A 25,618-nucleotide genomic window follows, 5' to 3' on the forward strand; every position below is an offset into this window, starting at 1 on the left:
GGCTTGTTATACTTTGTTAGAAAGAAAAAGGGGTATTTCAGGTTACCAACAATGTATGGCTAAGGTTCTCTTGTAAGTTACAGTGTCATATATTTTTGGCTCAAGACTAAATTCCAAAGAGCTCCACTACCATTACTACAGCTGAGATAACAGTACAGGTTGAAATACACCAAACAGCCCTTTCTGAAAGTCATTTACCATCACTCCTTGTAAGCACTTAATATTTACATTTTCCTTTTTGCATTTTTTTTCTATAGTCTGATCCAAATTAAGCTAATATAATAGCCGTCTTGCTCCCAGAGCTCAGGACTCCAAGCATGGCTTTTGCTGGACCTTCTGTGAATCCCATTTTCTCACTTTCTTCTCTGGGCTGTGGAGCAAGACTCTTTCCCTGGTTGTGTTTTTCTTTTCCTTTTGAACATGAGCTCTACTCATGTCTGTGGGGCTCTTACTTTCACAGATCATTTTCTTCTTTGAGAATATTGCACCATTCCTCTACTAGGTGTGCTGTGCTCACTCTTCTACTGAACAGTCATTTCCAAAGTCTACACTTAAGCATCCGGATCCTTGAGATTATACTACTTCATTATACTACCCCCAGTAGTGCTGTTGCACATCATTTGCATTTCAAAAGCAATGTCCACAGGCTTTAATCTGCAAAGTACTCAAGACTTAACATTAATAATTGAATAGAGATAGTGCTGGTACATTTTCTGGGATGTATTCCTTAAGCTCATAATGCAGGATGATATGGTAATATCACCTTAGTAAACTATAGAGGCTATTGTGTATAAAAACAGGGAAACCCTACAGAACCATTTGGTGGCACTGATAATGGTATTTCCATTAGTGTAGTGAGTTACTTTTATAATGAAATCTTAGAGGCATTCGTATGTGTTAAGTATGCCAGAGGAAATATTCAAACATGGGTTTTATATTGTTTCAGAAATTATTCCCAAATTTACCGATGTGTTACTTTTTTTTTTTTTTTTTGATAAAATTCATTAAAAGCAGGAAGCCATAGGGACTTCACATACAGCTTCCTCCTCTCACTTGCATAGTGACCTACCTGTGATGGCCAGCTGAGTCACAAAGAAGGTCATTCTCGACTTCCTCTTTCTCCTCCATGTGGAAAAAAGCACAACGGAGTTTCCAACAATGGTAAAAACAAAGAGGACCCACAGAGTTATCAATTGCTCAGTCTGCAAGAAACAGAGAAAAATAAGACCAGTGTACCAGTGAGAACCGGGGTTCCTTACAGAATGCATGGCCCAGGCTTTGGTGCTGGATTTCTTCCTCCTGGCCCCATATCCCTACCTTTGGAAGCTCTGCTCTCAGGAAAACAATGACAAAATGGTCTTCATTTAGGCCAGCTGCAGAGTAGATTAATACACCTTTTAAAAATCTTTTGGAAATATATGTTAAGAGACAAAAAGTTTGTACTCTTTGGTCAAGTAATTGTAACACTGTGTGAAAAGTAGGTCAAGGTGTGAAAAAGAACACCACTGTCACAAAGATGTCCATATTTATTGTAAAAAGAAATTAGAAATTGTTTAAAGATAATAGGGTAGCTAAGTAAATAAAGCACTTCAATTCAGTGAACTATTACAGCATAGCTATTAACAATGACAACCACGAAGACCATGTAGTAATATTAAAAATACCTATAATATAATGGTAAGTGGGAAAACATGATAAAATCATGTACTGGGTATGATTACAACTCTGTAAAATTATATACATAGCAAAAAGGCTGAAGTACAGTAAAATGTTAAAAGCAGTCATATTAGGACAGTATAATTATGGGTTATCTTTTGTTCATTTGACAGAATTTTATAAGACAGTAATATTAAAGTTCTACTGAAGAATATTTCTGTGGTTTGATTGTGTCCTCCAAGGTTCATATGTTGAAATTTAATCCCCAAAGCAGTGGAGTTAAGATAGAACCTTTAAGAAGTGACTAGGTCTTGAAGGCTCTGCCCTCATGAATGGATTAATGTCGTTATTGTGGGAGTGGGTTAGTTATTGCAGGAATGGGTTACTGATAAAGGAATGAACTCAGTTCTCTTCCCTTGTCCCTCTCTCACCCTCTTGCTTTCTGCCATGGAATGATGCAGCAAGAAAGCCCTCACCAGATACCAGCACCTTCCCAGACCTTCACACTGTAGAAATAAATTACTTTTCTTTATAAATTACTCAGTCTTTGATACTCTGTTATAGCAGCATAAAACAGATTGAGATAAATGATTAATTAGTAAAAAGAAAAAAAGCAGGAATGCTATTAATCTAACAATCCTTCTAAGAAATTTGTTTTGTTTTGTTTTGTTTCATTTTTTTGAGACAGGGTCTTGCTCTGCCACCCAGGCTGGAGTGCAGTGGAATGATCTCAGCTCACTGCAAGCTCTGCCTCCCAGGTTCATGCCATTCTCCTGCCTCAGCCTCCCAAGTAACTGGGACTACAGGCACCCACTACCACGCCCGGCTAATACTTTTTGATTTTTTAGTAGAGACGGGGTTTCACCGTGTTAGCCAGGATGGTCTCCACCTCCTGACCTAGTGATTCGCCCGCCTCAGCCTCCCAAAAAGTTCAGGGATTATAGGCATGAGCCACCATGCCTGGCCTTCTAAGAAATTTTTTATGAGCATCTTCATGAGTCCTATACTTTATCAATCTGATATTTAGGCTCTCCATCCTGGATTTACAGATCAGTTTCTGAGATCCTAGGTGGAGGTCAGGGCCTTGGAACTGCAGAACTGTGGAAATGAGGATAGGCATTGTGGTGATGTGGGGGGAGGATGAGGGTTGCACAACTAGAGTGGGAGGATGACAGGGTTGGAGAGCTCTGCAGATATATCATGTCCAGCATACATATGTCACATCCCACTTGGAGGGCACCATCTTTGCTCAGCTTCAAGCCACACACTTTTTCTCTGGTTCTTTGATGACTAGAGGGGTCATATCCTGGATAACTCATTTCTCTAGCAGTCTTTAAATGGGTGATAAAGCAACAGGAATGAAAACTAATTATTATGCAAAGTACTGTACTGAGTGGAGGGAGTGAATTTTTGTAAGAGAATTCTCCCCATTGAGATAGATGGACAACACTGCTGTCAGTAGCAGATACAACAGGAGAGGCCTTTGATGTCATAGACTGATACTTCCCATTCAGGTGATGTGTCAGCAGTGGGACATAAACAAGTGATTTGAATTTGGAGGACCTCTCTTTTAAAAAACAATGGAACAACTTGCAGACTAACATAAGCAGCCAGGTGGCTTGGAAGTCTCCATCATAAGGTCTCACTGACACCATGGTGCTGACAGATGAAACAGTTGAGGGACAGGGTTGGGGATAATGTGTCTATGTTCCTCAAATTGTTCTAATATAATATTCTATCAGGGAGGATGATGGTGCCCTGGGGGTGTCTAGGTTCAGGAAAGAGCCCATCAAGCAGGTGGCCTGGCAGGTAAAGTATGACAGAAGGCCATCAAATACTTTTGGTCTCTAGAATGAGCTTTGGTGTGAATGCCCAGGGCAGCGCTGTGACACAGGTTTTGGGCCAGCCCTCCTGTGCCAAGCTCTTAGTTCTCTTTCTTCCCTATTCCTTGTTAACATTCTGAGTCTTCTAGGGAAGCGCCCCAGTTTTCCAGAAGCTTTTCCACCTGTGTAGCATGAGCTTGGCTATGAGCAGCTGCACGTGGCGGAGGCCTTTGGAAAGTGCTTCTCAAAGTGTGGTCCATGGCTAGGGTAATTATGAAACCTGGTTTGCCTAGGACAGTCCTAGTTGTCAACTGCTGTCCCAAGATAATTATTTAAATTTCCCTTTCTCTCTCAAAAAGTGTCTTTGGTTGGATAGTCAATTATATAATCATCCTATCCATGGTTCCCAGTGGGTGGGCTCCAAATATCATAGCCTAGTCTGTATCAATCCCTAAAGATGAATTACTCTCTCTCTCTCAGCTTTGAAAGATTTAGGGGATTTAGAGGTTTGGGTTAGTTCAAGATATGATATGGGTTCCCTGGAGACCTTTCAAGAACTGTGCTCATTGAATATGGCACTTCGGCCCTAGAGTTGAAGGAGTTCACAGCTCTAGTGGGTCACCTACGTCTACTTTCACAGCCCCATGCTGGAGGCTGGGATGGCCTCCTCTTTCTGGCTAAGGCCGCCATACATGTCTTTGGCACTGCCAGGAGGCCGAGGAAGTGTTACAGCACACTGGCTGGCTGGAAAAGAGGTGCTATCTCTTCCGCTGCTGCTGTTCTCCATGTGGGAGAAGAAACTGAATCCACAAGGCACTGCATACCTCTACTTAGTTTGTAGTTGCTTGATTTTTACTGTATGAGACTTCCCTGCATTTCTCTTCTCTCTCTCTCTCTTCCGCATCATATTCTGCTTTCCATTGTTTACAGTGAAGTTTATAAGAATTTCTTTTCTGTTGTTTTTAGAGACGGAGCCTAGTTCTGTCCCCCAGGCTGGAGTACAGTGGTGCCATCTTGGCTCACTGCAAGCTCCGCCTCCTGGGTTCACGCCATTCTCCTACCGCAGCCTCCCGAGTAACTGGGATTACAGGCGCCCACCACCACGCCCAGCTAATTTTTTGTATTTTTAGTAGAGACAGGGTTTCACTGTGTTAGCCAGGATGGTCTTCATCTCCTGACCTCATGATCCGCCCGCCTCGGCGTCCCAAAGTGCTGGGATTACAGGTGTGAGCCACCTCGCCCAGCCACTGTGTCCCTTTTCTTAATGCAATGTCCTTTCAAGCTCTGCTGAGAATACAAATAAGAGATTTTCCAAGATTTACTCCCGTTTCTTGTAGGGAATCCGTTTCGTAAAGAGAAGCATGTTGATGCCTTAAAGCAATTTCTTCTTTAAAAATTGCAATTAGCTGGTCGTGGTGGCACGTGCCTGTAGTCCTAGCTACTTGGGAGGCTGAGGCAGGAGAATCACTTGAACCTAGGAGGCGGAGGTTGCAGTGAGCTGAGATGGCGCCACTGCACTCCAGTCTGGAGACAGAGTGACACTCTGTCAAAAAAAAAAAAAAAAAAAAGAATTGAAAAGAATTGAAAAGCCTAGACGGTGCAAGGGGATGGTTTATTTCTGCACTTGTCCAGTACTGTATTGATCTCTGTTGAACTCTTTCATTCTTGAATGGAGAAAGAAGAAGGAAGAGAAAAGCTAAAGCACTTAGGATGTTTCTTTGCCAGATCAGAAAGCCAGGTCTCCATGGTGGGAGAGGTGAGAACAATGTCTGGAAGCAGCCAAAGAAGGAGGCAAGGGTGGGATGTGAGGAAGATAGTAGATACAGGAATGTTTTCCTTACTGAGGCTCTGTCTTCACTGGCACCATCCATAGCCTCGCCCAAGTTTTACTTAGCCAGCCGTCCACACTCCTTTAGCTGGGAGAAGGCACTGACCACAATCCTCTTCTGTGAGGTCTGCAGCATTCAGTGAACCTCCCACAGAAATTTGCTCACTGGAGGTGGCCCCAGCCTCAGTGGATGGACTCTGAGTAGTGGAATGCCCTGGGGCTGATCTCTTCTCTGCTGATCCCCCAGGAAGGCCTTTACTTCCTGTCAGAGAGCAGAGGAGTCTGTCAACCCCTCCCTCAGAACGTCTTACCTACTCTACACGTTGTGGACATTCCTCCAGTTTTCCAGCAGGTGGAAGGGAATAGGGACCTTCCCTCTTTTCTACTTCTGATATGGAAGCCTTTTCAACTGAAATTACTTTCTGATAGCCTATTGGATGAGAATTGGAAAGAGGAAGAGAATAAGTGAATTCAGGGGAGTTTTGCATTGGAAGTCAACGTTACATTTTCAGACTATATCTCTCTTTCATGTTTTCCTTTCCTCATGTAAGTACAGGCAGGCCTTACTTACATGAGTTTCCAGAAAAATAAATGCTGAAGTGAGTAAATGATCTGCTTTTCACATACAGAGTTGGCATTTATGACCCTGGCAGCAAAGTTCACATTTCCAGAAATGAAGTTTCTGTCTAATGGAAGAAACTTCTGGTCCCCAGTGGGCAGTAAATGACTGCTTTCTTCATCTTTGTAGAGTGCAATCCAAGCCAAGGGATCCAGTCTTTTCAAAGTAGTCCCGGGGCTCAGATCTGCATTGTTGAAAGTTCAGAGTGACAAGCACTACATATCAAATCACCCTGGTTTGATGTATCAGTGAATTGGAAATCATTCCCTGGGACTGGTGAGTCAGTGATTGCTTGGACTGGGTTTTTGTTCTTGGGCTGTGCTTTGGGACGGTAAGTCCAAGGAGCTCTGTAAACAGGTTGGGGTCTATTTTCCTTTGATTGGCTGATGTCTCTAGGGCAGGCTGAGCAAATCCTATAAGTGAAACCCTCCCCACCTCCACATCTTTTGGAATTTTCTATTGGCAGATAATCTCCCCTTACTTCATAGGCTTCAAGACACTTCTAGATGTAGGAAGCCTCCCTGGCCAAATGCTTCTGGGGTCTTCCTAAGAGCCATGTTGATTTATCTGTTTATTAATTCATCTAACATCTATTAATTGCCTACTCTATGCCAGACATAGTGTAAGGTGTTGGTGCTACAAGACAATAAAATAGGATGAGTGTATAAGTTATACTCAGTCAAGTTTAAATCCTGTTTCACTGACTAGTACAAGGGTCATTAAGTATGAAAATACTCAACTGCTTGCTCCTTTATTCACAGCCATATTACGCGTGCATGTCCCCCTCCCCACCCACAGGCACACAGAGACACACACAAATCCCAGGATAATCTGGAGAGTCACGGTAATGGGGATTGAGGAAACAATTTCAGAGGAGTGAGAATATCACAACCAGGTAAACCTCGTGGAAGAAAAGTTGATAGGCTTTGAAACCAACCTGACCTGGACTCGGTCTCTGCTACTTGTTGGATGTGTGATAGGTTGTAAGTGATAACCTCTCTGACCTTCTTATTTGTAAAATGAGGATGAAGACGAAACCTATCTCAGAATAGTTGTGATGGGTGGATAAGATGATGAAGATGGAGGTTTTTAGCTCAGTGCCTGCTACATAGTAGATATGCAATAAAAGTTGGTTTATCTCCTCCCTGAGGTTTGTGGACTACATACGTACATTTGAGGGGTGATAACTCACTACCTTTTCAGAGTGATGCTTGATTTCACCGTGTTCATCCTATTTTTGGTACTAGTCTATTGGAATTTCACTAAGCCTAAGAAGCATTCTCCCTACCCACCCCCCACCACAGTGTACTGATGGTGTCCCAACACCATCCCCAAACTATTGCAGAATATAGTTGGGCATAAAATGCCCCCTAGTGGTGATGTGAGGCAAAATTCCAGCCAGATGGTCAAATACTGAGTGGAAATAAGAAATGTATTTAAAATGTTTCAGTAACTAAAGATTGGCCTGTTCTCAGCTCAATTACATGGTTGCTGGTACATGACTGATTGGCTTTTAACCTCAAGTTAATCAGGCTACACAGTGACATCAGTTCTCTGCAGACCTGGATAATTGCAAATTGGGATTTAGAAAGATGAATTGCAGGGTTCCTTTGATGATGGTGATGCTTCCACAGGGCTGATAGCTGGGATGTGGCTCCATGAGCCATGCTTCCAGAGCCAAAAGGATGTCCATGCTGGCAGGCACTAAGCCTGGTTCACAACTCCACCCCTGGCATCTGTCTGGCCCATAGAAGGTGCTTAATAAATATCTGTTGGATGGAAACATGGTTGATGACAAGTGCAAGGCTACTTACAAGAATCACAGAAAAGGTCATTTGAAATGGGAATTATCTCAGGAAATATAGGACATTAGTTACTCTAGTCGATTCTGGATCTGTCAGGCTAGTCTGGATTTATCCAGATCCAAGGAATAATGATCTCCTTTTTCAGTTAGGTGCTGAAAACTGGAAGACAAAAAGCCTAAGTATCTTTAACAATAGTAGGGTGAAAGGGAATGAAATAATTTGAGTGGATCACATTAATCCAGTACATGGCTTACTGAGTTTGTAATGTATGTAGTAGGTGCACAGTACATGTTTTTGATTGATTGTCATGTGCCAAGGATCATTTGATAAGCTTTACATATTGCTCACTTAACCATCACAACTTGACCAACGAGTTACCACTGTCCTCAATCTTTTGGTAAGGGAATGAGGTTCAGAGAAGTTACTTACCTGGGTTACTGGCTCATTGGGTGATGCAGCTGGGATTTGAATGTAGCTTTGCTTAATTGGAAAGACCATGCCCTGCTTACTCTAGTAGTTTTCTGCCCCGATTTTGGCTCGAGGATAGTGAAGTTGCCTCATTTACTTTCAATTTTCAAGGGAGAGACAATTCTTCATTTTCTTTCTGAGCCAAAACTTGCCTGAAGCTGAGTTTCCGGGGCTGGGTTGGATTCATGACTGTCTCCCCCAGGACTGAGCGTAAGGTCCATTCCTTGGAGGAATGGAGGGACTCTATGGCAACATGTGGCGCGCACACAACAGTAGTGATAAATGTCACACAAGATGTAGCCACATCAGCTGTCCTGGGAGTCACAAAGCTTTCCGTGCCCCTCGTGTTTTCAGGGTTTGTTTTAGGAAGGTTGTTATGTACGTGATGTTGAAGATGAGTATCTTCAACACAGGAAGGAGCAAATATTTGCTATTTTCCAAGATAGGAAAGAAAGTATCAGAAAAAAGGTTTCAATGATTTGGTGTCACTTCTCAGTGAGAAGACAATGAAATTCTACTTCTCTGTCACTGAGACTTGTGTGGCTTCCGTCATTCACAGCAGCAGGCTCTGAGGCCTACTCAAAGCCTCATTAATTTGCTTAGGTGAGTTGGCAATATCAAGTGCAAAGATAGAAAATCTCTAATTTTATTAGGGATCAGTCACAGTGTAACACAGAGACATACATGGGCACCTGATTTTAAGTGAAACAGGCAGGAGCAGATAGCAAAGTTCTGTGTTCCTGAAGCTGCTTAATTAGACTTGGAGAATAAGACACAATGTGAGGATGTGGTGACCCCGGGCAGTAACTGGACAGTTGGTAATCTGTTATTTGGGAGGTCATCCCAACTTCTTCCCACATCTCACCCCACCTGCTGCTACAGAAGCAATGACAGGTGGTCAATAACCAGTCAAGGTCAACAAGGAGGCCTGAAGGTAGGACTGGGCTAGTTCAGGAGGGCCTGCCATTTTTCTCCCTGACAGCCATCTCCTTCTGATGATGCCTCTTTTTAAAATCTGTCTCTCCTCCCCTCCCCTGCCACCAACCCCTGAGCAACCCAGCTGGGAGGCATGCTTGCAAATACAGTTGAATTATGGTCATCACGACCTCCTGTTGGCATTCACATTTTCTAACTGTTTTACCATGAACTATGGGGATTCTGTCCCGGATTACCCAGGATTTTCATCAGTTATAACACTCAATTATGAAAATATGTATAACAAGATTTTTTAAACATTCACAAAAAAGTAAGAAACCTGTAAAAAGCTACATATGAATTTGGTTGTTAGCTCAAGTTTTAATACTTTTGTAAGGCTTTTCATATCACTTTAACAAGGGTCTAGAACAGGGAGAGATTGCACCCTCTGCAATGCCTCCAGACCTGTCTGGAGACTGGTAAGACAAGCTGACAGAGACCTTCTTCATGAAGAATAGAGAAAGTGGATGGGATGGGAGGTGCAGTTGAAGCCTAGGCCTGTTGAATTGGAGAGTGGGACTGTGGACCACGATTATTCCAAGTAGTTGTGAACTGAGAGTCATTCTGTGAACTCCCGTGTAGTATAGCAGAGGGAAGGGCATTTACCCCAAGGAGAGAGCCTTGCTTACATGTTGGTGTAGAAATGACACTCAGGCCAGAAGTGGGAATCTCTCCTGAAAATCACGGAGCTGGAGACGTGATTATACTGGTTTGTAAACTGTACAGTCAAATTCCATAAACATTTCTGAGAATCTAATACCAAAGTTCAACGTACTTTGGGGATATAAGGGAGGCTAAGACAAGGAGCTTCTAGTCTGATGGTGGAGGCAGGTATGTCAAGCAGAATTTTCAGTGTGAACTTCTATGATAAAGATGTTGTAGAAACCCAAATAAGGAACATGTAATAGAACCTAGGGAGGGGCTGGTCATGGCTGGTCAACAGGTATAGCCTGCAGAGATTGTTATGCGAGCTGAGTCTGAAACAATGAGTAGAAGTAGCCAAGCTAAGAAGTAGAGTGCCTGGCAACAGCGTAAGTGAAGGCAGAGAGTGAGAACTGCAGGTTAGTGAGGACAGACAGTGGCCATTCAGGCACTTTTGAGGTAGTAACAGCAGAGAAAGGTTTACGATGAGAAGCTGGAGCTCTGTCCGAAAGCCAATTATTTTAATAATGGGACAAGGTCCAGGGCCTGTGTCATTGTCCTGAGTTAGAAGAACGTGCCCTCAAGAGGAGCGATGCTTGTCCATCTGCGATCTTCCTCAGTTGTCTTCGTCTGAATTGCCTTTGCCTTACCTCTCAACACCATCATTACAAGTGACGGAATGTAATACTAACGCCTTCAGACTGGGACTGTACTGGAAAGCGATTCAGCAGACTCTGGATTACTGCCTGACATTGATTTCTTAGTTTAGTCTTCAGGACATGTTGAATAACTGCATTAGTCATTTCTCCTCTGACCAGAAAGACATAGTTATTGGTTTGGAGTTTTTATCATCAGTACCGTGGATCGTAGATCATGTTTTGTTAACAATGTTAATCTCCCACATCCTAAACGTTCTCATTTCGATCAGGGCTTGGCATGTGGGACCACATTTGCGTTACTTTCAAATTCAGTTTTCTGGTTACTGGTGAATTCTTGAATTTCACCAGAAACAGAAATGCCAATGTTCTGCAATCATTTTAATGTGAATCTCTTCTTGCAATTTGTTCTTGGATCACAAGAGGATTTGCAAATTAACCACTAATAGCATGTATTGAAAGCTTTGAAACAATTAAATTCTGGGATTCCATCTGAATTCCCATAATGTAGCAAACCACAAATGTTAGAAATCATTTGGAAACCCACTGGGCTTCAAGTCTATATAGTAATTAATATTTGCTGAATAAACGAATGAAATGTCGGCTATATAACAAGAACTGAGATTAACATTTAAATTGCTATTTAAGCTCTAGACTCTTGAAATATGGAAAACTAACATTTAAGTAAATTAAGTGCAAATCTCTACAATGTGGTAGAAACCAAAGTAATTACTATATGATAGAAATACCCAGAATGTATTATTCCTGATGATCCACATAATTAAAGTAATAAACCTTCAGGAATTTATTTTCTATTCTGGAGGTGCTAATAAAAAGGGAAAGTGTCTGAGAAACTTTCCCCTGGGAGCGCACCTTGGCTTGGACCTGATATTTAAAATCCATCTGGGAGGCTCAAAATCAAGTAGCTAAAAGAAACCAGGAGGAGCGAACACATGGATGGGCAGAAGCAGACGTAAGGACCAGGGAATGGAGTTGAACATCCTGGGAGATGAGAACAGTAGGAGAGCGGGCATGAGAGAGGCTCAGCAGGAGGATTCCTGCTACAGAGTCTGGAATTGCTACTCTTGCAAGCTTTGTTTTCTGTGCAGCTAAGTTGGGTGTTTGGGTAGCAAAATGTAAAAGGCTAATGAGTTGGTGTGCACTCAATTCATACAGCCAGTCATCTGCCTTGGTTTTCATTTGCTGTCTTCTTCCCTTGCCTGCATTTCTGGATCCCTTAATGTGCTCTCTGTGTCATGCAAGCCTCACTTGCTTGGGTTCATTTCTGGGCTTCTGCAGAATAAATAGATTCTTCCCATTTACTCTCATGGAAATACAATGCACAAAATTTATTTGAGAGGTTGCATGGTGTATCTTACGTGGTTATTTGTTGTTTAGAATAATAAATGTAATATGTGCTCACTCTAGAAAATACAGTAAGGTTTTACACAAAGATAAAATAAAAATCATCTGCAAAGTGATTTTCAGAGAGAATTTCTTACTTTTCCATCTTGGTATTTGTTTCTTTTATATTTTATGAGTATATATAAAACTTGAAATATATTATATGTATTGTGCTTTTAAAAACCTTTGACATTGCACAAACAGAAATGGTTATTATAGGTGCATAATATTCCTTACTATTCCATTCTATGGTTATATCACAATTTTATTGTTCCATTGTTAGAAACTTGCTTTTTAATAAAAACAATGCAGTCTTTGTTTCTGTCTTCGAATGTTTCTTTAGTATACTTATGGTATAATCCTACAAATAGAATTACTAGGCAAAGTCTGAATACATCGTGTAAGTTTGCTGTATATTACCAAATTGCTTTCCAGAAAAATTGGGTTAAGTTGTTCTGATTTACTCTCTCACAAACGGTTTTACAGAACTGTTCTGGCTTTATATATTATTTTCCTTTCATCTTTATTTGATTTGTCTCATATTATGATGAATTATTGAGTCTGTATTGTTCAAACCACTATAAACAATATTTTTCACATATTCTTTTAACTCTGTATTTAATCTAAAATTGTTCTTATTTCCCATGCCCTTTTTCCATTAGAAATATTATTTATTTTCCCTCTAGGGCTCTTTATATATTAAGGACTTTAACCATGTTTTTTAATATAATTAATGTATATACTATTAGCTATAATATTATATGTTTATTTTTATTGTAAATAAATTTCTTAATTTGTTGTTTTCCTATAAATTTTTGGTTTTAGGCTTGAATAGTGCTTGCTAATCCTAAAATTAGTGTCATCATTATATAATTTTTCTAGCTATTTTGTAAAAATTTAGTTCCACAATCCAGCTGAGATTTACCTTATAACTTTATATAAGAGCTATTACTCACCCACTACTTTTGTTGCCAAAATATTAGTTCCTTTTTTACTAATTTTGGTTGTTTCTTTGTAACATTAAGTTCATATATGTACTAGGACTTTATTTTCAGGGAAAACTATTTGTTATTATTGATCCATCTATCAGTTATTTTGCTAGTTCTTTAATGTTTTGCTTACTGTGGATACACATTTATTAATAACTAATAGGGAAACATATTTCTTCCCCATAGTTGTGTTCAAATTTCTGAACTTTTCTCACCTATTTTTTAAATAAAACTTTCAATTATCTAATCAATTTAAAACAATCACATTGAGGTTTTGATTAAAATTATTTCAAACATTATATGCTAATTTGGGGAGAATTGACATCTTCACGAAATTTAATCTTCCTATCTTGAAGCACCGCATGTCTTTCCATGTATTCTATATTTTTCAGTAATGCTTTGCCTAGAGAATTAATGCTATCTTAAATTCGAATAGTGTTTTCCAGTTTATAAAACATTCTCATTTTTTCACAATCCTCTCAGCAGCTGAGCAGAAGCTCCAACTTGGATATTTAGAGACTGCAGTTCTTGTCCTGACTCTAACGTCTACCAGCTATGTAACCTTGGAAAGGTCACTTTACCTCTCTGGGCCTCATTTGCTCAGAACTAGTTCTGTTCTGTTATCTGGTAAGTTCTTTCGGGAAAGCACATAATGTAACAGAGTGTTTTCTGAAGTGTGTGCCAGTGGTCATTATTAGAGGTAATATCGTAATGCTCTGTGGTCAAATAGATTTGGGAAATGCATGTTAAAGAATTAAACAAGTTTCTTTTCTTTCTTTCTTTTTCTTTTTATCTTTTTGAAACGGAGTCTTGCTCTGTCACCCAGGCTGGAGTGCAGTGGTGCAATCTTGGCTCACTGCAACCTCCGCCTCCAGGGTTCAAGCAATTCTCCTGCTTCAGCCTCTGAGTAGCTGGGATTACAGGCACCCGCCACCATGCCCAGCTAATTTTTGTATTTTTAGTAGAGATGGGGTTTCACCATGTTGGCCAGGCTGACCTCGAACTCCTGACCTCAAATGATCCACCTGCCTCGACCTCCCAAAGTGCTGGGATTACAGGCATGAGCCACCGTAAACAAGTTTCTTTACCGTAAGACTTCTCAGAGAGTTAAATAGGTGAATGCATCCTCTAAGTATATAATGGTGTATACTATGTGGTGCTTCCCAAGTTCTTTATTCCACATTCCCCTGACAACTGCTTAAGAACTCTCATCATAAGAATTCTGTGGAACAACCTTTGGGAATTCCTGATATGGTGGAAAGAGCATGCACCTTATCTGGGTCATAATTTTAACCCATATCTGGGTTAAAATTTTTGGATTATTAACTACTGTGTGAACTTATCTTCTCTGAGCCTCACTTTTATTTTCTCTAAATCAAAGAGGACAATGCCTGTCTCAGAGCTTTAGGAGTTGCCTTACACATTACTGAGCACCAAGATTTCCTGCCTTTCCCAGTGGGAGGATTATGTTTCTCTGCTCCACTGATATCAGACGTGACCGTGAACTTACGTTGGCCAATGAATAGTGAGTGGAAGTCATATGTGTTATTTCTGGGCAGCAGCTTATGAGAGCCAGGGCAAGGATCATTACTCTGTATCTCTCTAGCTCTTGCTCTCCTGACTTCAGTATTATGGAAGCCTGTGTTGACATGGGGCTTCCATCAGCTGGTTCCCTGAGAGATTACAATACATGGAGCCCCTTGTTAACCTGTGATGGACATGGGACATGAGTAGAAAACAAATATTAATATATTATGGTTTTAACCCAATGAGAATATCCAGTTATTTGTTTCCTCAGCATAAGCTAGCTTAACCTGATTAATGAATGAAATAATCGATAGAAAAGACTGAATGCCTAATAGAGTTGCATTCATTACATTATTCTAAGTTTTATTTTAGGCTGATAGTTTCTGTGTTCTTGAATACTCTGCATTTTTATCTCAACCTAGACCAAAAATCCTGAAAAGGGACTAAATACATTGGAAAGGGAATAAATTTATTCTTAGCCAAAAGAATATCTTCTATCTTCATGGATTGTTCTGGGTTGCCAAGGGTTAGAGTCTACAATAATAGGTGAAAGAAGAGAAACCTGCATTTGAGCACTTGCAATATTCCCTTTCATTTTTTATTAAATTATGACTTGTGAATAATGCTCCTTGTGTACACACTTGGGTTCAATATCTGTATATGAATGGAATTCTGAGTGCTGTGGGGATACCTTGGGTCTGATTCAGAGGCCTGGGTGAGTCATGGCTGTAGCCCAGCAGAGGAGTTTTGGCTTCTGTAAGGAACTCCAAGAATCCTTTAGACTCTGTCCAGAGGGGATGGGGAGTAGGAGTTTATTTTACATTAAGCAAAGGCTTCTCTAAAATGCAAACAGCCATGGCAGGTTAGGGGGGTTATGAGAAGAGACATTTGAGGGATGGAACTCAGCACTCTTTTACTCAGAATGGTTTTTCTGCTAATACTTGGAGTCAGTTTATTGAAGAAAGAAGTTTTGATGAGATAAAAGAGGGATAGTGGAAAAGGGGAAGAAATAAATGCTTTTTAAAAACTGAGCATGCAAAGTCCAAGCTGAATGCCCTGGTAAGGATGAGGGCAGACAGATAAGGCTGGGAAAAGAGAGGCTTTTCAGAGGGCAGGGAATCTTCATGAGGGTTCTTGTGAGTCTTGTCAAAGTTATGATTGCATCTGATTCCTTTTCAACCACCTACTCCTGTCTTTAGAAGGAGGAAAGAGTCCCAGGAAGTTTCTTTTTTATTTATCTTTAGCAATGCATGACTAGGCTGGGTGGGTGGAGAGTCTTTGAGGGTGGAGTGCCTGGAAAGGTGGAGAACCTGAGAAAATGGAGAGGCAGGGAATGTGGAGAGGCCAGGAGGGTGAAGAAGCTGGATGAATGGAGGGTCCAGGAGGCTGGTCTTTGAGGGGGAAAAGCATCAGTCCTCCGCCACTTCCCACCTTCTCTGGGCTTGGAGAGGATTGTCACAGGTTAGTAAGCAGAAGTCCTCCACAACTACCTCCCTTCTCCTGTCTCTCAAAACTGTTCCTCCCACATGAGAACTAGCTCCATTCCTACTTCACCATTCAGGCAGGGATGGCGGTTATTGTTCCGCACCCAGGGCAGAGATACCTGGGGCTAGAGTAGCCCTGTGATGTGTGCAGGATCCCACAACATAAAACTGGCTGCCAGGTGCAGAGCCCGTGGCTCCAGCTTACATTTTGCTTGGATGTTTTAAGCTGTCAGGAAAGGATGTCATTCCTTATGCTTTTTGGAGGAGAATAAAAAAATCTTCTTATTGAGCCATCATGAAAAAATGAGCAGATGTCTTGGGTAGTTTTTTGAGCTGATGTTTTTAGAATGGTTTTAGTATTTTTTTCATAAAATTGCACAAGTGAATGGCATTGTTATTATCTGGAATGCAGAGAATCATTTGAAAAATGTAAGACCCTTTTCTATGAGGAGGGGTAGAAACTTTTACTTTCTTGGTTACTCAAAACTGTACAATCTAATCTGAATCAGTTTTTATAAGAATCTATTCAACCTCTTTGTAATCTAGATAATAACAGGACAAAATCCATGGGCAGAGCCAGCCTCTGTACCCTCCAAATGTGTAATAATGCAATGTCTGCTTGACTCTCTGTGGACCACGTTTTGAGACCTTGGCTTCAAGACTGTCAATGTCATATTATACTTAGTATTTATATCTATTAGGAAAGTATTCAGCTTAGCAGTGGCTTAAACAAAGATTTAATTTTTTTTCATATAATAAGAAATCTGAAGATATGTTACTGCTGAACTCAATTCACTAAGATTCCCTTGGCTTCTTTTTCCTGTGGTCACAAAATGGCTGCTGCGGCTCTAAGCCCTGGGTCTGAATTCAAGTCGGGGGGACGTCAGAATGCCAGCCATATCTTTCTACTTTCATCAGAAAAGGAAAATCCTTTATTAGAAATCTCAGAGACTTCCAATTAAGCTTCCCAAACTGTGCTACCTTTAACTGCAAGGGAGACTAGGAGAGTGAGTACTTAGCTGGGACGATGAGAAGGAGGTTGAAACTAAGTATTGTTTCAACCAAATGGCATCCTGGGTTACAGAAACCTGTTCTCTTTCCCTGTCCCTCCTCCAGGCTCGTGTAGTGCCTCTACTCACCAATCCTATTGATGTTTCCCAAAATCCGATAGTATCATCATTATTCCTCGTCACTACTAAATAATACATAACATGGCTTACTATGATGTCACGAATCCCTCCCAAATTATGACGCCTATAAATTCAACCCAAATGGTTGGTGAAAAAGGATTAAGACTGTATCTACCCAAATTCATTCACATGAACTTACTGAGATATTAGCAGTAAACTTGTTTTACAGATTATTTCTTGATATACTCTTTCATTCAACAAAATATTTATTGACCTTGTATCTGCTATGTGTCAGTCACGGTACTAGGGATAGTAGGATCTAAAGGTGTCCCTAAATAACTGACATCTCGTCTGCGTGTGTGTGGGCATGTGTGTCTGTCGTTGTGTATTTGTATGTGTCCATGTGTATGTGCTCATGGCTGTGTGTGTATGCGTGCGTGCATGTGTGTGTATGTAGGTGAACATACATGTCAAGAGAGGAACCGTGTTGCACAGAGATTCTAAGTGCTTTGGGAGCACAAGGGTAGTGATGTGATGATGCTGGTCTACTGAATGATTCTGAAGCCTTCCCGGAAGAGGAGGCAACTGAGCTTAGAGTGATATCAGAAGAAAAAGGTATGAGAAAGGCATTTCCAGAAAAGGGAAACAGGACCTTGGATCCTCAGACTATGGTAAGACATTCAATACAACGCGGTCTGGGATGTGAAGAAAGGAGTAGAGAAGGTGATTGGGTCAGTGAAAGGCCAGTAGGCCAGGCCCAAGGATTTGGGTTTTATCTACCAGAGGTAAGGATCAAATCTTTAAAGCCATGCATTATACCCCCGACCCTGGGGGCATTTCTCTTGCCCATCAAGGTAACTAATTCTTGCCAATGGAACTCAGTCAAAGTCATGTGTCATTTCAGACCAAAGCCAACAAGACAAAGTTTGCCATCTGCCCTGGAAGCCACTTGTTCTAGAAGGTGTAGCTACAAGTTGACCTGTTTGCTACTGTGATGTGAGGGAACAATAAACCTCTGGTGTGTTAAACCACGGAGATTCAGGGTTCGGTTTCTACTATTTCAGAGCTTAACCTATCCAGACCAAAATCGGCTCAGAATCCTCTTTCTTTTCTTTCTTGTTTTATTTTTACCTTATCTTAACTTTTAGTTAACCTTTAACTTCTCTCAGACTTTAGTTTCATATCTGCTCAAATAAAAAGAATGCTATTTTAAATCCCACTAGAACTGATGGGTGGTTCAAAGGTGATACTGTGAAATCATATTGCAAACTGTAAAGTGATGACATTAGCAATAGATCTATCATTTTTAGGCAGCCATCAATATTGCCTAAGTGAGAAAACAAGAATCTTGATTATTCCTTACAACTTCCTCATGACCTTAGGTGATTTTGCCATCTGTGGCCTGGAAAATCTTTATACCAGAGAAGAAGCCATTTCTTTCTTTCTCCAGATAGGGCATAATTTGCTGTTTCTGCAAATAGCCTTTCATGTAGTGGGCCATTAAGTTTGCTTAGATAATAGCTAGACATAATATCAGGATGACAAAGTAAGAAATAGAATTTTTCCCTCTGTATCTTATTCTACATTTTCATGGTCTCTCTTTTCTCTTCTTTTCTTTCTTTCTTTTTTTTTTTAAAGAAAAGAAACAGCTTAATTCACCACCATTGTTTGAGGACCACCTGCATATCAAAACTGTCCTGAAGTGCTTCCACTTGCAGTGGTCTCTCTCAGTTAAAACTTCTTCCTTACAGATAATGCTGCCTCCTCACCTCTCAGTAGTTGTCTTGAGAAAAGAGTGGAATGATGAACTCCTGGAACTCTAATTATGAATAGTGAACACTACTGGGGGCCACTTGCTGTTCTTTAAGGCTATACAAGCATTCTCTCCCATTCACAACAACTCTCTACAGGACATGCAATTATTAGCTTTATTTGTTGGGTGAGGAAACTGAGACACCGGTGGAAGCAAAGTGTCCAAAGTCACTCGGCTAGATGGTGTGGCACTGGGATTTGACCCCAGAAGTCTGGCTCTAAAGCCTGCTCTCTGAACCACACTGCCTCACTGAAACGCCGGGGAAAGCTCAAAAGCCTGAGTTTACTTGGGAGGTTTAGAGGTCCAGAGAGAAGCTCAGTTTACTTAAGAAAAATAGGGTTAGATTTCTTATCTACCTGAGTGCATGGCTTGAAACATTCTTACTTCATCAACAGGAAATTATTTCAAGGATGGCAGAATGGCATTGTGAAGCATGAATGGATGTGCTTCTTTCCACTTCTTTGATACACTGTCCCCCAGCTCAGGCAGCCCCACTGCCCTCAGAGTGCACTCTTGACTCCATCAGTGCAGACAGAGAGAAACAAGTCAGCACTGGGCTTTCAAAATACCTCATCGAGGATATCTTAAACAGCTGGAAGAGAAAGGGGTTTTTCTGTTGCAAGAGGGTGTGACTTTTGAGCATTCAGAACAGAGAGCCTGGAATAATAATTTTGGAAGAACACTGTGTCATCAATTTCCCCATGACAGGGGGATCGCTCAGGGCGATGGAAGGATTTGATGGCGCAGTAGTGGTGTCAGATGCCAGAGGAGACGTGAGGCAACTGAGACAATGACAAAAGGGTATTGGATTGTCACCCTCCAAGGGTTAGCAGGAAAAAGGGGAGGAAGAGAGAACATTTGCTACATTTGGGGAGCACAGGATTGGAAGGGTGCTGAGGTTCACTTACTGTGTAGGGACCAGGGAAGGACAGTCTCCCAGACCTTCCTATCTATCAAGAGGTGGAAGTTGTACAGTGTAGGTGGCTATGTGGGATGAGAGAGGGCCAGAGACACTCCATTGTGTTTTCTGCAGCCCAAAGTTGGGAGCAGTCAAACTTTCTATTTCTAGGAAGGAGGCAGAAATTATAGCCGAGATTGAGAGACAGGGATTCAAGCACCCTGTACCAGGAGATAATGTGGCCAAGGGACATTACCCCAGAAAGCAGTGTGGGCCTGACACAGGTCGGATGGGAACCCAGATGAAAGTCCAGAATGAGGATGACCACATCGGAGGGACAGACAGGTCTTGCTTCAACTGATGCCAACTTGCTGAGATCCCTCACTAGATCAGACTCTCTTCACCTTCCATCCCTTACCACCCCCCCCCCCCCCCCCCCCCCCCCCCCACACACACAGAGAGAGAGAGAGAGAAAAAAATGCACTACAGAAGCACTGCCCCTGGAGTTAGATGCCTTCCCGAAGCCAGAAAATGTGAAAACTCTTCCTGGGCTGAAAAGCTCTGCAATGACTGGGTTTATTCTGAATTAGCTAAGATTATGCTTCCTGCCATCAGATGTATTAGTAACACAAAGAGAAATTTAGCCGAGGAAGATTTCCTTTTCAAATACTAGCCTCTATAGTTTGGAAATTGCATGCCATCCTTAGCCTTTCTCATTTGCGTGAAGTGAAATTGGACACACTGCATGGTAGAGTTTACCCCGGGTCAGGGATTAGAAAGCAGAGCGCTAGATCTGGGTAGCAGAACTGGCTGGAAGGAATAATGTATTTAATAATGATTTAACTGAGCAAAACTAGTAGTAGTTCCCTTAGGAGGAGCCACAGTATTCAACTGTAGAAACTCAAATTGAACATACTGAGCGAGACTAATTAGAAAATAATAAAAAATGCATGATGTAAATGCAAGATCCCTGGTTACAAATTGCAGGAGATACATTTGGGGGTTGGAACATGAGGAATTCTGGATTCCAGGAAGGACATCACTGACACTGTCCTGGGACCAGGGCAGGAAGGGAGAACAGCAAGCCCTGGAAAGTTGTGAGCCGTTGAGGTGACAGTCACAGGTGAAAATGCCAGTACTTGATAGGTAGAAGAAGGTCTTAGAAATGAGTTATGAACCGAAATGTAGTGAAAACAAGCATGGTCTACTTAAGCTTCTTAATTTGAGCTCCTTTGCAAAAGCATAGTGTGAGATAATGCGTTGAGGTGAAATTTGCTTTTGTTATATTAATGGAGGAAGAGTGTGTTAAGAAAATTAACAGTAAGGCAGTGTGGCAGGGAGGGTGTACAAACAAAGGGAACAAACCGTGTCCAATCACCCTCAAGCACTTAGAAGCAACCATTTACATATAAACGATAGTTAGACTAATCGCGTATCACTTGTAACTATCCACTGAAGGAGGCGCAATAAAAGATTGTTGTTAGGTGATATTTAGCAGTCTTAGTTCATATTTCTCCACTCACCTATGAGTAATAAAACTAAGTTTCATTTACATTATTTTATAATTTAGGTAATTCATTAATTGAGACAGGTCTCCCTCCCAGTTACTTCTAATTAGGTTTCTCATTAAGTATCAGAGATTCAGGAAACATTGCTGGTGAATTCACCAGCAAAATTAAGGGCTTTCTGTGTGAAGAGTTTTGTATTTGTTTTGCATTTGGACAGCCTTATATGCAGATACCTCATTTATTTTCTGATGAACTAGTTCCCATTTCCCCTTGAAAACTTCTGGTAGATTCTTGAAGCGCATATAATTCCTTAATGCCAAGAACTAGGTCTTGAAGAGGTGAGCTGGATGTGATCTTAAAAGTACACAAAACTGGAAACTGTGAAGGGACCCAGCATCTGAGCTGAGAATCCTGAACCCAAGACCATGTAGGGTTAGTTACACAAGGCCCATGGTAGAAGATGGGATGGGTGAACCCCCCCCCAGACCTCCCTGCTCATTTCCAAGAGCCTCACATGCTTAGGAAGGTGGAGCAGGTTAGAGTGGTGGGAGCAGAAGCTAGAATTCAAGGGTGGAGGTCGGGGGAAGGAACAGACTCTAAGCCTGTGAAGGAAGTGCCAGTAAGATCTAGACGGGGTGTTTTGTCTCCTCTCAAAACAGCTTTGGGGTTCAGAGGATAAGAACTAGAATGTTCTTAGTTTCCCAGAAACTAAGTCAGAAGCCCAGGTAAGTGGACTGAGCAAGACAGCTGAGATTAGGTAAGGCTGCCATGTGGTAGAGATGGATTCCCCAGGGCTGGACCAGATACTTGGTACCAGCTTATGGTGCCTCAGCTAATTCTGTACCCCACCCACTGGAATCTAGAACTGATCTTGGTCTCATTGGCTTAGAAATGGATTAGAGACAAGCTGAACATGCTTGCAGAAAGGGACCTGGGTGAGTATAGAGACCAGGCAGGGTAGGGGCTGATGGGTGGAAACTTGGTTAATGAGAGCCCCCACCCACCTCTGTTACAGGGAATACATGCTTTCTGTTGCTTATTTGACAAAATGTTGATAATTGGAAGAAAAAAACATATCACAATTTGTTTATACAGTCAATGTTTATTGAGTATGACCAGCATAATGGTAGGTCCTGGGAGAAAATATGAAACAAATATAAGGCATTCCTTTTACTCAAGGAGCTTGAGGACTGCAACACATTCACCCAACATATATGGAAACAACAGTTTAAGACAGAGCTGCACTAAGTGGCAAGAAGAGAGGTACAGTCCGTGACACTAATGAAGCTCAGGGAGGGATGAGTCACGGAGGGCTTCATGGAGGAAGCAACCCAAGCTGAGCTTTATAGAGTGGGTAAAATTGTGATAAACAGATGAAGATGGAAGGCAGGTCTGGATGGAAAGATACACCATGGATTGTGAGAATTAAATGAGATACTTCACAGAGGTCACTTGCTAAGTGAGTCTTGCTATGACTCTTGGCACCAAGAATACCCAAAGTAAATGAGATGTATGGTTGTTGCTGTTATTTCTGTGATGTTTACTGCTGTTGCTGTTTTTATTTTTATGCTATTTTTTACTGCTTTTGATAAAGGCAATGGGGATTAAAGGGATACATTTGGGAGACAGTAAAGGGGGCACGGTTTTGAATTTCTTCTCTAGTATGTCAGATAAAATGAATCGCAGTGAACAAAGGCTTGCATCAGAACTATTTCTGTGTCAACAATGCATTAAAATTGCTTGTGGTCAAAGGGGATCATAGAAAAAAAGTTACACTAAGAAATGTAAGCTAAGTTCTCACAAATAACACCACTGATCACTGTGTAACTAAAAATCACAGGGTTTTAGTCAATACACGTATCTCTGTAATAATGAATCTGAGCACTCTAAGCTCCTGGCCAGACATAATTCCTCTCTTTCTGCTTTTCTCCTTGTCCAGTGGTCCAGCCGTTTTGCTGCAAACATATCAATAGGAATCAGCTAGAGATGCTGTGATTCTCTTTAGCGTCTGGCGATGATGTTGCTAGGATAGAGAGGACAAACACTCAGAGAGAGCAGGGTGGGATTTGTTTCTTCGCATATTCCAAATATCCCTGTAGGTGCTGTATTCAAAAAATGGCAAATGAGATTTCAGCTGAGATTGATTCTTGCCTGAGTCTCAGAATAACCACCTTATTGCTGATTATTATTCCCTTTGCCATGGAGGACCTCTCTTCATTCTGCTTGCTGTCATATTCTGAGAACATCAAAGAGGCTGCACAGGCAGCAATACTAAGTGGAGTCCTGTGCTTCCTGGGTGCACAAAGCCTGCCAAGATAGACTCTCTGGGTCTGCAGGCTGATTTCATAAAGGGGATTATTCAGTCAACATTAAGTAGCAACAAACTCTAATTTTACTTTCCCTGCTACATCGTGGAGCTGTGCAGCTGAGCTGTGTATGTGCTTGCATTAGGAGGTGATTTGGAGACCAGGGTTTCGCTGAAGCCAGTGGAGGAGTGGTTTGATCAGGCTCTGCTTTGCTGCATAGTCATTAGGGCCCTGGAAGTTTAAGTCTGACTCCTGGGACAGCACCCTGCTGAAAGTTTTATTCTGAATACTTGCAAAAGAAATGAACTTCCAGTAGGGAGGTGGATATTACAGTAATGTTACCTCATTGTGTAAGAACCAAATCATTTCAAGAACATACAGAGGAGTAACAACAACAGCAAAACCCAACAAAGCAACAACTAGAATCTTTTTGAAGTATTTTTTCCTTTGGTGGAAAGGACCAGTTTGAGACCTGTGAATGATTGCAATGATTGCAGTGACTAAACATATTGTTAGGCAGGGTGTGAAATAATCTGACAAGCCAGCATTCTGAGGCAAGAAACAGGAAACTGTTGTTTTCCCAAATGTGTGGTTCATTTCTGTCCACAAGATCTTGTTGCGGAATAAGAAACAATACAGGATTAGCTTAATGAAGATCCTTCCTCAGTGTGGCCCTTGGGTACTTTGAAGGTGAAACTCACCAAACTCTCTGTCTTTCATTTGTTCTAGGAGGGAATTTGTTGCAAATGGTGGCATCATCAACTACCTTCAAAGAAATCTATTTCTCAGTATGTTTAATGAAAAGGATCATCAAAGAAAGTGTCGTCCTTCCTGCCTTATTCAATGCTGTTTCTCATCACATCAGTCACTGTCCTGGGGATTGTGAGCTTTCCACACCTCTGGTGTTGCTAGCAAAAAACTCATAGCTGTAACCCCTACTAGAAACAGACATTTCAAGTACTGCTATAGGATTAATTAAAAGTGCTTTCACCTTAGGAAAAGGGGAAAGTAAAAATCATCCACTCATAAATGTTACTCATGATTCACTCATTTCCAGCAGCATCAGAAAGAAAAACGCCACCTGTATTCCTAAGAAACTACAGACTAGGTCTCTGCACACTAAAGCTTGTTGCTTTAGCACTTCAGACTTTTAAAAATCCTTTTTAGTAAAGAAAATAAACAACACTCATTCACAATACTGGCTATGATCCTTTAATTGACACTCTTAAGTTCCACCAGTCTCATTATTATGTCAGTGTGCAGAGTCGCAGGCAGGAAACTTACCTTAAAGGAGTAGTAGAAGGAGCCCCATTCCTTTCCTTCCACCACTTCAGTAAAAGTCACTGTTTCAGTGCAAGCCACTGGGGAAGAATCCAGCATCTGCCCGGTCCCATTGGAATCGAAGCTGCCCTCTGTGAAGTTGGCTGGCATGGCTCAGGCGGGGTTGAGCCTCGCGGTCCCTGCTCCTGCAGCTGAGTGAGGGAGTCCAGCTCGCCTCCTGAGAGCTGGGCAGCAGCTGCAGCTCTGCTGAACAGAGGCACAGAGCCCTCCCTGAGCCCACCTCACTGAAGAGCTCTGCCTGATGACAGGGAGGATCTACGTGCTGCTCTCTCCTTGGCAATTACCACCAGCACAGCACAACCCTCATCACCCCACAGTCCCACCCAGGGCCAGGGCCCCACCCCAAGAGCAAGGGGGAGCTCCCCATAGCCATCAACATGGCTCCCTGGATGGGACCCCTGTTCTGTTGTGCTTTTTGTTACTTCCACAGTGGACCCCCACTTCTGCTCCAGCTTCAACAATACAGGAATTTGGACTAATCAGTAGGTACATGGATTCAGGTCATGTTTCCACTTCTGAAATCAAATTATAATTATACATTTGTTTCAGCTGAGGTTGCTTTCTGACTTAAAGCCTCACCTTGCCATCTACTCTGTCGTGTGCTCTTATTTCCGTAAGCGTAGGCAAATAGTAAGTACATTTGTGTTTCACACCCGTAGTTCTATCTAGGTGTTCACAAGGCAGCTCTCTGAAAAACACGAGGTCTGTGTTTGTCAATAAGCCACAACACCTTGTGATATGACTGG

The 25,618-nt window shown here is 41.7% G+C and overlaps 1 protein-coding gene across 1 annotated transcript in view; it reads right to left on the reverse strand.

The window, feature by feature from the left end:
• The window catches only part of NPSR1 (neuropeptide S receptor 1), a 202,997-nt gene extending 178,035 nt beyond the window's left edge, over nucleotides 1-24,962 (reverse strand). The window contains 2 exon segments of the mRNA XM_025379268.1: nucleotides 1,070-1,202; nucleotides 24,816-24,962. Of these exon segments, the coding sequence (XP_025235053.1) occupies nucleotides 1,070-1,202; nucleotides 24,816-24,962 (280 nt within the window).
• Between the last annotated feature and the right edge of the window lie 656 nt (nucleotides 24,963-25,618).

Source organism: Theropithecus gelada, chromosome 3, assembly GCF_003255815.1.
Source record: "Theropithecus gelada isolate Dixy chromosome 3, Tgel_1.0, whole genome shotgun sequence".
NCBI lineage: Eukaryota > Metazoa > Chordata > Mammalia > Primates > Cercopithecidae > Theropithecus > Theropithecus gelada.